This window comes from Alternaria metachromatica (assembly GCF_023757995.1).
Source record: "Alternaria metachromatica strain BMP 0045 chromosome Unknown scaffold_52, whole genome shotgun sequence".
Taxonomy (NCBI): domain Eukaryota; kingdom Fungi; phylum Ascomycota; class Dothideomycetes; order Pleosporales; family Pleosporaceae; genus Alternaria; species Alternaria metachromatica.
The window spans coordinates 40,022-54,472 of NW_026055543.1; the positions used below are offsets into that span (position 1 = coordinate 40,022).

A 14,451-nucleotide genomic window follows, 5' to 3' on the forward strand; every position below is an offset into this window, starting at 1 on the left:
TCCCTTCGCTTGGCTTCGATTCTTTGTAGTGACTTCCTCCCACTGGACATCCGCACATCGTAGAAGTTGTGCTGGTGCGCAGTGGAAAGGCCAGTCCCTACTAGACCTCTTTGCTTTTCGATGCTTATACCCCCTGTAGCCTCGCACCAACCGTCCCCAATCTCACCTATCGAGGCTGGTCACCGGAGCAGGCGAGGCGAGATACTTTAGTCGATAATGTCTTGAGGATATTTTTTTATATATGGAAGTTGAATGTTACCTGTCCGCTGGGAAGGTTTCGGATGGGCTGGTTTGAGCCATGGCATGTACCTTCTTTCCATTTGCCTCTTGAGCGCCTGGTGCAATATGAGTTTACTCTACTGCTGCAAGTGCCGGGTCGCTGAGTGTAGGGAGAGGTATGGGATTCTTTGAGAATGAATATTTGGATAGGGAATGAAATGAGTATACAAAATGCTGCTTCGACTTTGTAATTCCCGTGTCTGCCAGGTCTCAATTCTTTGTTGGCCTGACAGCTGCCGGCAGTCTGCTTACACTGCGAGCCTTGTTCCAGCACTGCTTCCAGCACCCCGATCTAACGATTTTCCTTGCTTTACCACACCATAAACGAAGTATTGCTAACTTCCGCCAGCTAGGTCGACGTCTCGTCTTCCAGGCAGTCTGAACGACGATAATCTTGTAAGCCTCGTTGGGTCTTTTTGACTGGTTGATGACATATGTACGTTGCTTCCGCTTTCTATAATCGGCGTACCGACGGTCTGCAAGCATCAAGATTGCCGTAGTGCACCTTTCCACTGAAATTGGTAACGGAGGTAAGTAATTGCAGTCCTGGTATTGTAGGACTTGAAGGTGACTATGTACAGCAGACACATGGACAAGCACGACAAACCCTGCAAGTCCATGTGGTCATCCTGAGGTTCGAATATGTCGGCACGTGATCAAAAAACCGTCCATGGATGCAAGTGAAGGCGCATGAGTTGAGTGGCATTACTCACTTTGATAGGTCGGCCCCAGCCAGTCAGCATGATCAGCCCTGCGCCATCAAGCTCGCATATGTAGGGATGCCGATCCTTCGAGTCGTTAGCCACTCCCCTTCTTGACGCCAAGCCGCTCACCTGCAGCCAGATGAGCGAATCAAAGCAACTCAAGTATTGCGAAGTGGTCAGGCTCCTCATATTGTCAACTTACAGGACTCTTCTTCCACTCTCACTTCAAACTGTACATCTCAAATCTACACACGAAGCTGAACATTCTCATTATATTGACTGCATTGATTTCGTATCATACCTGTTGGGAACCAGCTAGTTGTAGGGTATCGACTCTCTCAACTCTTACCCCCAACCTCCCGCCTCCTCCACCCGGGCTCTACCATTTCACTTCACAACCACAACGAGTTCTGCCTCCACATCTTGTATGAAGTCATGACTTCAAATGGTAGGTTCCTTTGCGAAATATTGTTTTCTTTTTTTGGTATACGTTGCGAGCGAGCGAAATGTCTTGCTAAATGTGGTGTCCTTCAGTACCGGCCTTTGAGAACATACTGACGTCTCTTAGTAACACAACTTACTACCGCTGCTGAAACAGATCATCCATGGTCCAAAGAAGCTATCTTTGCCCTAGTCACCTTGTTCGTCATGGTGTTGCTGTCTGGTATGGGCCTAGTTTTCAGAGAACGGATGAGGACATCGAGCCTCTGGATGCGGTATAGATTGCGGAGGATGGACGTGGACGGTATGCAGAATATCAGCACCCGAATTTCTCACCGAGGCTAACGTTGCGTAGACGAAGAGCTCGCAACGATCCGTGCCAGATCCACATCTTCCGGCTGGGTTGGAATCGCAGACGTTCGGCGGTATCAGCAGGCTACATATACATCGATCCTTCGAACGAGGCGCGGGCCAAGGCTGTTGAGAGCGTCAAGCCGATCAAACGACAGGCGTGGATAATGATGGAGAACATCCGAGCTGGCGAAGAGCAAAAGCTTAGCAGTAGCAGACTGTACGGTGCATTGTATGGGCTCGAGCTTTTACATTCCGCCGCAGTTAGTTGGGGTGCGGTGAAGCGTGGGCCAGTGATGATCGATTTTCCTTCTTCATAGACATTTCGAAACGTTAGTTGTGATGTGCGTAATTTACGAATGAATCTGTTACTGTGAGTCGCACGTTCTACCTGAGTGTATGTGAGACCCTCACTCTGTTGCCGTATAGCGCGTGATGCCAGCAAGGCTGAAGAACTTGTCGTGCCGCTTCTCAAGCCTTGCAGACCAGCATGTTCAGCAGTCAGAGGCAATCCAGATGTGCGGTAAGGTTTGGGTGAGACATTTAGTATGCGAGCGAAGAATTGGTGACCTGGTGCAATCGCGTTGAGGACGGACATCAGCATGCAGGTGGAGGAAGTTGGATAGAAGGGTGGGGCCGTGTTAGCGCGCTTGGGGCCGTGCGTTCTGGCTAACCCCATGACGCAGGACAAGTCTTTACCAGCCGCATCACCTCATATCAGTAGCAGAATGAATAGTTACACGGTCTGTTACATTAACATCAAAATCGAAGACTGGTAGAGAAAATTGTTGCATGGTAGAATCTTAGGAGGTAAGTGTTCAAGCTTGCTAATTCCAGCTACATGCGCTCTACGACAACAAGCATCCGCGCTTCAAGATCCTACTCGACAAGACCCTGCTTCGACTTCTTGGCTTTCTTACTCTTCTTCTTCTTTCCTTGGGTTGCAAGAGCTTCCAAATCGGCCAAATCGGCCACTGCTCTGTCGGGCGTAGCCTCCACTTGCACAGCATCGTCGGCCTTCATCTCCTTATCCACAGGTGTCACCAATGGCTGCTCGACCTGCATCACCGAATCTGAACGTACATGAACGGGTGTTTTGATCGTCTCTGGGGCGGCATCACTAGTGTTGACTTGCTCTGGCTTCCTGTTGCCCATCTGCTGGTACGTCTTTGAGGACTTGAAGTCCAGCTCGTCGGTGAAAGGCTCGAGCGTTGCTGGCGTTCGCTCTACCTGAGCTTCTTCAAGCTTCGGAGCTACTTCTTCAGTGGGCTTCGAGACGATCGCGTCGTTTGAAACTGGTGCTTCATCAACGACATCCTTTGGTGCAGGCGCCGAGACCGGTTTCGTTGCGGGTTCTTCTACCTCTTCCTTCTTGGTCGGCGCAGTCACAGAAACATCGTCTTCACCACTAACCGGCTCATGCAGCTCCGGCACGACCTCAGCTGTCGGAGTGGAAGCCTCTTCATTATTGACCACCGGTGTAGCCGGCGCCCGGGCATAGTTACTCATCACAGTTTTCCAGACGAGCTGTAGAAGCCTGCTGTTACCCTCTACCGTCGTGATGAAGTCCGGCTTTCGGAAAGGCTCTGGATCGTCCGCCATGGCATTGTTGAGCGACTGCTCAACATAACTGGGATACCACAAATCATCTTCCGGTAGCAAAGGGAACGCATGGTCTCTCGCTACGGTAAGGATATCGAAGATGCTCATCTCTTCGTCTAGAGACTTGAGCTTGTTCTGGGCAAGCTCGGCAAGGCCGGGTAGCTTGTAGCGAGCGGCGGCACAGTATACACCTGCTCCTAGCTTGTAGACTTCGGGGATGACCTTGTCGGACGATGCCAGTGTGTTGAGACTCTGGTATTTGCCGGTATACAAGTAGTGCACCAAAGTGTGCGCTGTGTTCAGATCCAGCTCCGGGAGAAGTACGGACTGCTTCACGAAGGCCAAAGGGTAGGACTTTGCGGCAAGAACCTCGCTACGGCTCAAGACGCTGTCGTGGACAAGGAAGCGGGTCGCTTCTGGCCCGACTTCCAGTGAAACCATCTGCGTGGTTGCATAGGGGCTATACGTTGCTGTCAATACCGCTCTGAGACCCATTGGTGGTATGTAACTTACGAGACCTCTTCAGGACTGACTGCTAGGTCTCCCGTACCATACGCATATCCACCCAAACCGTCATTGTCATGCGACACATCCAGGGTAGAGTTATCGCTAACAGACATATTGTGCTAACACCAAAGTTCGCCTGCTGATACCCGCCAGATTTCAGACGAACCACTTCTCTTTAACCCATCACAACAACTTCCCCCAAAATGAGGCTCAAAACACATGCGCTGTCACATATTACAAGACGCGGGGTCTGTATGCACTCATGAGTTGTCATTTCGACAGCATTCTCAGCCTTGTGGCCTCGGTGATCCCGTTGGTCAGCCTGATCGTCCTTCACTGCACCCCGCGAATGCTGCGTCCAATAGACCAAGACGGATCGATGAGCTGGGCAAAACCGGTGAAATTGGGCGTAGATTTATCTGGAATTATCTTTGGTTTATGCGCTCAGACCCGATGGCTGGATGGGCGCGCTATCGCTGGTAGCCTGCGATCTAGACTGTTCGTCGGTGGCCGCGGAACAAACGTTCCTCATGTACCGGGAACTCGTCTCCGAATGAGATCGTAATTGGGGCAGGGGACTATGCGGGTGTCGAGATAGAGGACAAAGTCGAGGACGATAGATGTTGGTGGAGATCTGATTATGCTTCCCGGAAGGTCGACTCGTTGGAAGGAACGAAATGTCGACCCTTGCGAGGTTGTAGTCAGCCGCCACATCTCACCTTCACTACGTGTGATGCGCAGAGACAAAAGAATGTGTCTTGACGAAGATTGGAATGGGATTTAGGGTACGGCAGGCATTTTTCGAACAACAACTGAGGTCTGAACATCGCGTGTATCGTTCTGGATGTGCTTGACGGAACGGGGGGTGAATTGAGGCCGAGGACAAGAACGAGTCAACACATCGCTTCGCAGTGAGCGAGTCTCGGTATGTAAAAAATGTATACTCCAGGAGAGAACGACCAACGTCGTACATGATGCAATTGATATCCGCGCGCGGTCTCCGAGGACGCACAGCAGGTGGAACGTACGGCGTGCCACTTTACCTAGGCTAGCTTAGCGCAACTGTGCCTCAGCCTCCGCCCACAAGTGCACCAACCGCTACCGTACTTAGTTAAGTACGGCTGAACATCATTTGCATCTTCGACTTCAGCTTCCTCAAACTCAGCCGCTTCTGGTATTGATCCACAGAACCAGGCTGCAATGTCGGAAATATACACAGTTCAAACCACAAATTCGACGTCGTCAAGTCACACAAACACGCTACGTCTTCCATCAAGTCTTAGTTTCTGGATACTCAGCGTCGTCAGTGCCTACTGGCTTCTCGTTCGCACTTTCCGGTATAGGCGTCGCGATGGCCTCACTCACCGCTTGAATGTAAAAGCAATACTATCAACACTTCCACTTCTGCAAGGCTGACAAACAACCTAGTACCCCGACCGCTCATCATGGAGTCGCATGACTGTTAAAGATGCGCATTCAGTACACGTTTCTCTTACTGAACTCGAATTCCCAATCATATTTCACACATCCACATTCTTCGCCCTTTTCAAAACCTATGGCATACCCAGTATCTCAAAACTGCTTGTCGCAACAGGACAACTGTCCTGCCCGGAAACAGCATCGAAGCGAGCTGCTGATACTGCTACTATCATGACCGAGGCGATTATCAATAAACCTGATTCCGAACGCGCCATCAGTGGCATAGCACGAATGAACTATCTCCATAGCCGGTATATCAAAGCCGGGAAGATATCGAATGACGATATGTTGTATACACTCAGCCTCTTCGTTCTTGAGCCTGTTAGGTGGACTGCCAGATACGAGTGGCGAACTGTGACAGACTTTGAGAGATGTGCCATGGGTGTGTACTGGAAGGATATGGGCGAGGCGATGAAGATATCATACGACACCCTACCTTCAGCGAGTCACGGATGGCGTGACGGATTCCATTGGCTCGAGGAGGTAGAAGCATGGAGTTTGGCATACGAGGCTCAGAACATGGTGCCTGCCGATACGAACGCGACGCTCGGTCGTGGTACTTTCGATGTCGCCCTATTCAACGTACCTTCCGCTCTCAAGCCTTTCAGCTTTACGGTGGCGCATATGTTACTCGAGCCACGCTTGCGGAAAGCTATGAAGTGAGTGGAAGCCGGTGCCATTCCTTGATTGACCCACGTTGCTGACCACTACCAGCATACCGCAACCCCATGCCATCTACTACCAATGTCTAGAAACATTGGTCGAGATTCGCAAGTTCTTACTCCGAAACTTCTTCCTCCCTCGCCCGTACTTCCTACGCCCGGACTGGTTCACAGAAATCGACGAGCGCACTGGCCGCGCCAATGCTGGCCAATACATTGATAGACCGTGGTACGTCAAGCCGTCGTTTATGAAGAGGTGGGGTCCAAACGCGTTGTTACTGCGACTAGTTGGGGGTGTCGTCCCAGGCGACGAAGGATATCATCCAGAAGGATATCGGATTCACGAACTTGGTCCTTCAGAGCTTGTGGGGAAGGGTGATGCGGAGATGCGAAATACGAGAGATGAGTTGAGAGCGAAGAGGAAGTGCGTGTTCTCTCGCTAATGGACTGGATGTCTTTGCTGAGAAGGAGAAGATTGAGCTGTAATGCGATGACGAGCTTCGGTCAGGTCTGTAAGGTGCTTGGATTCCTAAGAATACCTAGGTAGGATGCAGTAGCTCTCAATGAGAAGAGAAGCTCGGAGGACTTACGGGAAGCATCGACCGTGATGGCAAGGTGTCATACGTATTTGTGCTGAGATGAAGGAGTAAAGCGGAAGACATTGGAGAACAAAGAGAGGTGGAGGGGTCCACATCGGAATGGTTCCGCACCCGCATCCAATGGCGGAACCCCGCGTCCACCCCGCGGTGATACATATGGAGCAGTTGCTCTCCGCTACATATAGCATCATCTCACTTTACTATCGTCTTCATATACCCTCAGGAACTCACAATGGCGACCACAAAAGTAGCGCTCATCACTGCGAGCTCAGCAGGTCTGGGCGCGCAAATAGCACGTGTGTTCGCACCAGACTTCCGCGTAGTATGTATACAAACCTACCGTCACATGTCCAGCATATACCGTGACCAAGAAGAGCAACTAACACACCCAGGTGATAAACTATTTCTCAAACTCCGACCGAGCCGCCACCCTCATGAAAGAGCTCTCCTCAATCCCAGGCCCATCTTCCGAATCCAACCCACGCTTCCACCTCATCCAAGCCGACATGTCCTCGAAGCCCTCCGTCCAAAACCTCGTCCAAGAAACCATCTCAACAATGGGCCGCCTCGACGTCGTCGTCTCAAACGCCGGCTGGACCCGCATGACCACCTTCACGGACATCGAACAGCAGATAAACGACGAAGACTGGGACAAGTGCTTCACCATGAACGTAAAAACGCACATGTGGCTCGCCTACGCCGCGAAAGACGCCTTAGCCTCCACCGAAGGCACATTCATCTCCACAGCGAGCGTAGCGGGAGTCAAGCCCAGTGGGAGCAGCGTGCCGTATGCTGTTACGAAAGCGGCGCAGATACATCTTGCGAAGAGCTTGGCTGTTATTCTTGCGCCGCGGATTAGGGTGAATAGTATTAGTCCTGGTATGTTGCTTACGGAGTGGGGACTCAAGTTTCCGGAGAAGAAGAGGGAGGCGGCGATACAGAATACTAGGTTGAAGAGGTTGGCGACGGTGGATGATTGTGCGGAGCAGGTTAGGGTGCTGGCGCTTAGTAGGAGTATTACGGGGCAGAATATTTCGATTGATGGGGGGTCTTCTGTGTAGGGGAGGGTGTGGGTAGTTGGGCAGGGTTGGACTGGGCATGTTGGAGTGCAGAAAGGACTTTGCGCTGAGAAGTACCGAAGAGTCTATTGTGACTGAGGGGAATGTCTTGTTCGTAGAGGAACATGCGTTCTCGGTGTTATAGAAGCTTACAGTTTCAGGCTTGGGATTGTCAATTCCGGCGGTATTGTAAGCTGACCGCATAGAGCTTCACTAGGAAAACCATATGCATGGCCGGTTAGAACAACGACTTTCTATTCTTGACGTTCTCATTTCTGCAGTGTTCCACGGCAACGGCGTCGCAAAGAGCGGTGGAATGATCGTGAGACTCGCATGCAGCATGTGTAACGTCGACACTCGTTCGACTTTTGTGCGACGTATACGTTGTGCACTGTGTACATCTTCGGCGTGTTTGCTGTCGCTAGTCTGACGGATGAGGTTTGAGCAACCGCAAGCTTACTTCCGTTGCACAAGTTCATGAAGGACGCTGAACAGGGCGTGAGGTGTGCTCTGAAGACAGTCTTGAACGATGTAAGGTTTGCGACTGTTCCCAGCCACGCTCAGGTACCGAGCAAATCGACCGATCCGTGTATCTCGAATGAACTAATTGTGACAGCATCGGTGGCGCACTCGCGGCGCCGTCTGCCACAGGTCGCCGTCTCTAGTCGAACTCCCGTCCCGCCAACAGTATTGCCCAGCATGGTAGTGAAGAGGCACACGTCAATGAAGGAACAGAAAGAGTAGCCAAGCTGACTCGCTCTTACATCCACTCTAGAGTCAGCAAGACAAGCCCGTCGGAGAATTGATAGGGCGCGATGCACCAATGATCCGCTCCCAGGTTACTCCAAACGCGTAGTCAGGGCTCCGGCTTCGGAGCGCAGCCATTGGGCCGGCGGGTTTTCGCATCCTACGAAACGTGCTTGAATTGCACAACATGCGATACGTCGAGATAAACAAGTACAATCCCACCCGTCAATAAAGATGGCGCGGAATGCCAATCAAGGATGCGAAATATGTGGAAAGTGGCTGGTCGCGTGCGAGCCAACGATGCTGCTGTGTCCAATTCCAGTTTCCCCACGCCAGACGTGTGCCACAGTATCGACCTCTCCACGAGCCCACCACGGCGGCCTTGAGACCCACCGCCTCGCTTCTGGGGACACTCACATGCTTTCGCGACAGTTTGCCGCCAAGGGTTGCCGGACGGGTACGGGAGGCTGACATGCAGCTGAGCCCTACTGCATGCCACGCCGCACGGGTCGTGGTGCAAAAGAACACAACGGCTTCAGCTGGTCATGCCTTTGATGTTGTTTCGTGTCAGCGCGTAGATACAAAGAAAGACGAAGGTTTGATTGCTTCTGAGATGCCTCCCACTTTCCAAGTAAGCTGCTGGCAGGCGTATCCAGGTCGAGCTCGCCTCAGAGTATGCGGACACGGGCATCGGGAACCAGGGTCTCACAATCTTCGCGCTCCGGCATGTTGCCTGGCTCGTTGGAAATAACTCTGAGCTGGTTCGAAAATAGTCCCAGTTTGGGCGTTTGACGAGGTTAGCTGCTGGCCTTGTGGAGACTCGTTACTGGATGCGGTAAGATACGGTACGACAGTGGCCGCGGTCAGTTGAAGAACCACAGACGATGGCCGGTCGGACGGGTGTCTCGATCTGCTCAACCACAGCCGGATTTTGCACGCCGCGGGCCTTCTGCAGGGCGTGCGCTCAGTAGCGCCGTGTCGCAACGGCGAGACCAAAAAACCCAAAAGATTGGGTGTCGAATCGTCGTTGGGCGCCCGATGTTCGCCCGACTGCGGTGCCTCGATGTCGCGAGACCTGGGGTGAGATGCACTAGACACGAGGAGGATGGCAGCAAACCGCCGTGGTCGTCTTATCGCACACAACGTACGTGAATCGCATAAACACATGGCCAGGGACGGGGTGGCGTTGGAGAGAACGCGTCGCGACGGCCGGCGAAGATGCGGCACCCAAAGCAGCTAGCGCGCTCGATCTCCGAGGCGGCAGCTGATTGGGCGACGCGGTTCTCTTATCTCTGGCCAGAAATGCAATTGACACACGCAACCTGGACCACCCACTCGCCAAGCCTTCCGCCCCGGATGAAACTGGCGTTGCCTGCAATCGTTATGCGAATTCGTGTTGAGCCCGTGGTGAGAGGCGCCGCGCGAGGCCTGTCCCTACAAGCTGACGCGACGTGGCCGCCGGTGTGGGTGGGCGTTGCGCCTTATCACGTCTGCTTGGTCGTCACATGTTTGCAGAGCAGCGAGCCGGCGAGATAAGGCGTTAGATCGTTAGAGACAGCAATGACGCAGCTCCGATCAATCGCGGCAGAAAAAGAACAAAGCTCCATGGCTGGATCTAACGCGAACCCCACGACGGTCGCGGCTGTGGGTGATGTACCCTCGTCTATTTTGCCTCGAGTGATGGCCCGTGGACCAGGATAGATAAGAGTAGTACAGCAAGTTCCACCCATAAAGGTCCCGGCGCATCTACCGTAATCTACAGTAGGGCTTCCGGAATCTCCCTGTAGCAGCTTATATTACTGGCACCGATCCAGCTTTTAATCCCTTCTCTTTTCTTCCACAGGCCCTACCGTGGAACCGTCCTCCCTTTCCCCATAGTACTTAAGGACCCCAGATCTCCTTAGTACCCCGACAATCCCCTAGGACTTCCCTCACCATGTCGTACTCGTGGGTCGGCCCTCCGGCGCAGTTCAATGGCACCGATGATATCACTGGTGGTGACTCTGGTGAGTACAAGTTCCCAAGTACCATTGCGCACGTGCCGAGCGCAACATCCGCATCGTGTGCGACAGAAGGCTAACATGAACATCAGTCACCGAGAACTTGAACCAATGGTTCTCTGCGGGTGACCAGGCCTACATCCTCGTGGCTTCGGCCATGGTGATGATCATGGTTCCTGGTCTCGCATTCCTCTACTCCGGTCTTGCTCGCAGAAAGTCCGCCCTCTCCCTCATCTGGGCCTGCATGTTCTCCGCCTCCGTCATTACCTTCCAATGGTACTTCTGGGGATACTCGCTCGCTTTCGGACCCTCAACGAACGGTTTCATCGGAAACCTCGACAAGTTCGGTCTCAAGGGCGTTCTGGCTCATCCCAGCCCCGGTAGTCCTTTGATCCCAGAGTTGCTGTACTCCTTCTACCAGGTACGAAAACCATTACTATGAACCGGTTTCGACGAACTAACACAATCCAGATGCAATTCTGCGCTGTCACTGCTGCCATCGTCGTCGGTTGCGTTGCTGAGCGCGGTCGCTTAATCCCCATGATGGTCTTCATCTGGCTCTGGGCCACGATCGTATACTGCCCCGTCGCATACTGGGCCTGGAACGCAAACGGCTGGTTCTTCGCATGGGGTGGACTTGACTACGCTGGTGGTGGTCCCGTCGAGATTGTCTCCGGTTGCACAGCTCTCGCCTACTCCATGATCCTCGGACGTCGCCAGGAGAAGATGATGCTCAACTTCCGCCCTCACAACGTCTCCTTGATCACCCTCGGAACCGTCTTCCTGTGGTTCGGCTGGTTGGGCTTCAACGGTGGTTCCGCTTTCGGCGCCAACCTACGTGCTGTCATGGCATGCTGGAACAGCAACCTTACCGCCATGTTCGCCGCCATGACTTGGGTTCTCCTCGATTGGCGCCTTGCTCGCAAGTGGTCCATGGTCGGATGGTGCTCAGGTGTCATCTCCGGACTTGTCGCTGCTACTCCCGCTTCTGGTTTCTTGCCTCCATGGGCCAGCGTCATCCTCGGTATTACCACCGGTATTGTTGCTAACTTTGCCACCAAGAGTATGTACCCCTCTGGAAAACCTTTCATGAACAGCTCGCTAACACCTATCTAGTCAAGTTCTGGATCAAGATCGACGATTCTCTCGATGTGTTCGCTGAGCACGGCGTCGCTGGAATGTGGGGTCTTTTCTTCAACGGAATCTTCGGTGCCGACTACATCATCGGACTCGACGGAGTCAACAACGGCCTTACCGCTGGTGCCATCACCGGCGAGCCCGCCGCGATCTACAAGCAAATCGCCTACATCGTCGCCGTAACCGCCTACTCCTTCGTCGTCAGCGCCATCCTCGCCTTCGTCATCGACAAGATCCCCGGCCTCAAGCTGCGCGCATCTGAAGAGGCTGAGCTCCTCGGTATGGACGACGACCAGCTCGGCGAATTCGCCTACGACTACGTCGAGGTCCGCCGTGACTACCTCGCATGGACTCCAGCTAAGGGTGAGCCCATCGACGGCGAGCACTCGGTACCCCAAGGCGAGCGCCACGGCATCCCCCAGCACAGCCAGATGCTCGAGGGCAAGGCACCATCGGAACACAGCTCAGGCCACGAGCACACGGGCATTGCGGGCGACAGGCACGCGATGGCCATGGGCTCCGAGCACGAGAAGCAGGTTCAAACCTAAGGGCCTTTTATCTTTGCTGCCTGCGCATTGCTGATTTGGATTTGTTGCTTGCGACTTTTTTGAGTCAATTACCCGTTTCGAGATACCACCTTGCGCTTGCTCCTCCCCGCGGTCTTTGAGCTGTGCTTTTTGATCATATACATTTAGATGATTGTATTACAGTTTTTTTCTTTTCCTCAGACCTCATGTATTGTACATAATTCGAGAATGGATACATCAAACATCATTATCGCTCCCATCTGGCAATTCCCCATGTGTATTCCAAATCACTTCAAACTCGCCCATAACCTATACCAACACGTCCCATATCACCGACACGCGCCCAGCCTTTTCTTATCATGCTAAGCACGATCGACTCCCCCCATTCGACGAATGAAAACCGACTACACGACGACGCCAAGCCTACTCTCCTCACTTCCTTATCTTTTCCCGCTCCTCCAGACTGTGAACCCCAGATTTGCGCAGGCAAGATGATGTCAGTCCACCAACGCTACCACCGACGCTACCACTGAAGTGGGCTTGACGTCTGCACGATGCAGACACCTCACCCGTAGGAAGCGCTGATGTGTATCTGTGTATCTATACCACGCATTGTGATATCGATGTGCTTCGATGTGGTAGCGATGGCTTATCTCAACTCCCAGCGGCGTATGGGAGAGGTGTGTTGGCTATGCGCTACGTTTATCATCTACATTCTCGGTTTGACTGGTCGTAGCTATTCCATGCCAAGTCTATTGGGTTTTAACCATTTGGATCCAGTGGTGAGTGGTCTCGATCGCGAACAAGAGTGTTGGGATGGAAAGCGGGAACTACCATACCTCGCCGATCTGGCAAACGCGCTGGCTGCTGGCGCCGTTGGATGGACCTTATCTCTGGGTGTACCGGCGAGGCGGGTGCGTGTGGGGGAGGCTGTGCAGTGGCTCTAAGGACATGAATTCACGTGCTAACTTCGATTGATAGTCGAAAGTTGAAAGTTGAAAGTTGATCTCGCATCGTGATGGTGTGCGACGGAATTAGACATGAGGTGTGACATCATTGGATGGGGGTTAAGGAGATGGAACACGCTAAGAAATAATGGTAGTCTTGTGCAAGATCTCGAGCCGTATCCTTTGTCCGTTCCGTTGGCCTCGAAGTCTGATGTCTCGATCACGAACGCATTCCTCTTTGTTCGTGTGTGGTTGCGTGGCCCCGCGTAGGGCTGAGCTACGATGACAAAGGCCGCTGTTGAACGCAGCTTGTATCAACGCCTCGTAACAACGCCTCGTGGGAAATGCTCAAAGAAGTAGTGCAGCTCAGGAGGCGATAGAGGCTGATGTTGGGGATGTCTGTAGAAAAGGTAGGTACTCGTGTAGCATGAGGAATCGCAACGTCGAGTGGTCGACATCACGACCAACTCTCTTTTTACGTGGAGAAAATCCGAACCAAAAGCTTCAGAATGCCCGGAAGAAAAGCAAAAGATTCTCTCCAAATCTTCGCAACACCCTTCAAATCCTCATTCCTCTCAATCCCACCCTCTCCATTCTCGCCGCGCACACCTCTCACACCTCCCCTTCCCTTCCGCCAGCAAGCCCACAGACCAACTCCACAGTCCTCCCCAGTCTACCCAACACCCGAAGATGACGCACCATCAAGTCCCTTACCATGGATGTGGAAATGCCACCAATGCCACCACACCTACCGTCTCGGCGTAACGCGCCGCTGCCTCGAAGACGGGCACCATTTTTGCAGCGGCAGCACTACCCTCAAGTCCTGGCGGAAATCAAGTAATAAAAGGAAACAACGGAATCATCGTGCTTGTCCGAGTGAGTTTGACTACGAAGGTTGGAAGACGATTGGGCGGTGGCGGAGGGGTGGGCCGAAACACAGGAGCAGGACATATACAGGAACAACCATCAACGGCTCGGATAAAAGGGCAGTGGCAGTGCCAGATAAGCAGCAAGACTGCTGGAACACATGCGACTACCCCTCCGAATGCCGCTGGGGTAAGAAGTTCGGCATACACACACCCGTCGACTCTGTCTTCCGCAGCATCTTCCCCAGTAACGAAAGCGCCAACACCTGCACTATGCCCACACTGACTGCTCCTATTATTATCAACTCCATCAACACGTTGCCTGAGGGTATCCTCAAACCAGGGGACTGTAGTGAGACCACCGCAACGAGGAAGAAAGATGTCAAGACGAATCTTTGGACTGCGTTGAGGGCTAGTGCGGAAAGGAGGAAGGGTGCTGGGGAAAGGGGTGGGAGTCCGCTGGGGGGTTTTGGGGAGAGGGGGGAGGGAGGAGGAGATGGGAGTGGGGATGTGGTGACAGTGACGAGAGATGGTGATGGGGATGT

At 53.0% G+C, this 14,451-nt stretch overlaps 4 protein-coding genes across 4 annotated transcripts; 3 read left to right on the plus strand and 1 right to left on the minus strand.

Annotated features, from left to right (window-relative positions):
* Positions 1-2,654: 2,654 nt before the first annotated feature.
* On the minus strand, positions 2,655-3,997 carry J4E83_010785 (uncharacterized protein; the record flags this gene model as incomplete). The annotated part of the gene is made up of 2 exons (XM_049337664.1): positions 2,655-3,837; positions 3,891-3,997. The coding sequence occupies 2 exons, from the start codon at positions 3,995-3,997 to the stop codon at positions 2,655-2,657; spliced, it is 1,290 nt and encodes a 429-aa protein (XP_049183200.1).
* A 1,537-nt stretch (positions 3,998-5,534) lies between these two features.
* Positions 5,535-6,468, plus strand: J4E83_010786 (uncharacterized protein; the record flags this gene model as incomplete). The annotated part of the gene is made up of 2 exons (XM_049337665.1): positions 5,535-6,022; positions 6,078-6,468. 2 exons carry the CDS (start codon positions 5,535-5,537, stop codon positions 6,466-6,468), a joined length of 879 nt encoding a protein of 292 aa, XP_049183201.1.
* A 388-nt stretch (positions 6,469-6,856) lies between these two features.
* Positions 6,857-7,685, plus strand: J4E83_010787 (uncharacterized protein; the record flags this gene model as incomplete). Its single annotated transcript, XM_049337666.1, has 2 exons — positions 6,857-6,946; positions 7,017-7,685. 2 exons carry the CDS (start codon positions 6,857-6,859, stop codon positions 7,683-7,685), a joined length of 759 nt encoding a protein of 252 aa, XP_049183202.1.
* Positions 7,686-10,365: 2,680 nt separating this feature from the next.
* Positions 10,366-12,114, plus strand: J4E83_010788 (uncharacterized protein; the record flags this gene model as incomplete). Its single annotated transcript, XM_049337667.1, has 4 exons — positions 10,366-10,435; positions 10,522-10,850; positions 10,901-11,492; positions 11,546-12,114. 4 exons carry the CDS (start codon positions 10,366-10,368, stop codon positions 12,112-12,114), a joined length of 1,560 nt encoding a protein of 519 aa, XP_049183203.1.
* Positions 12,115-14,451: the final 2,337 nt, after the last annotated feature.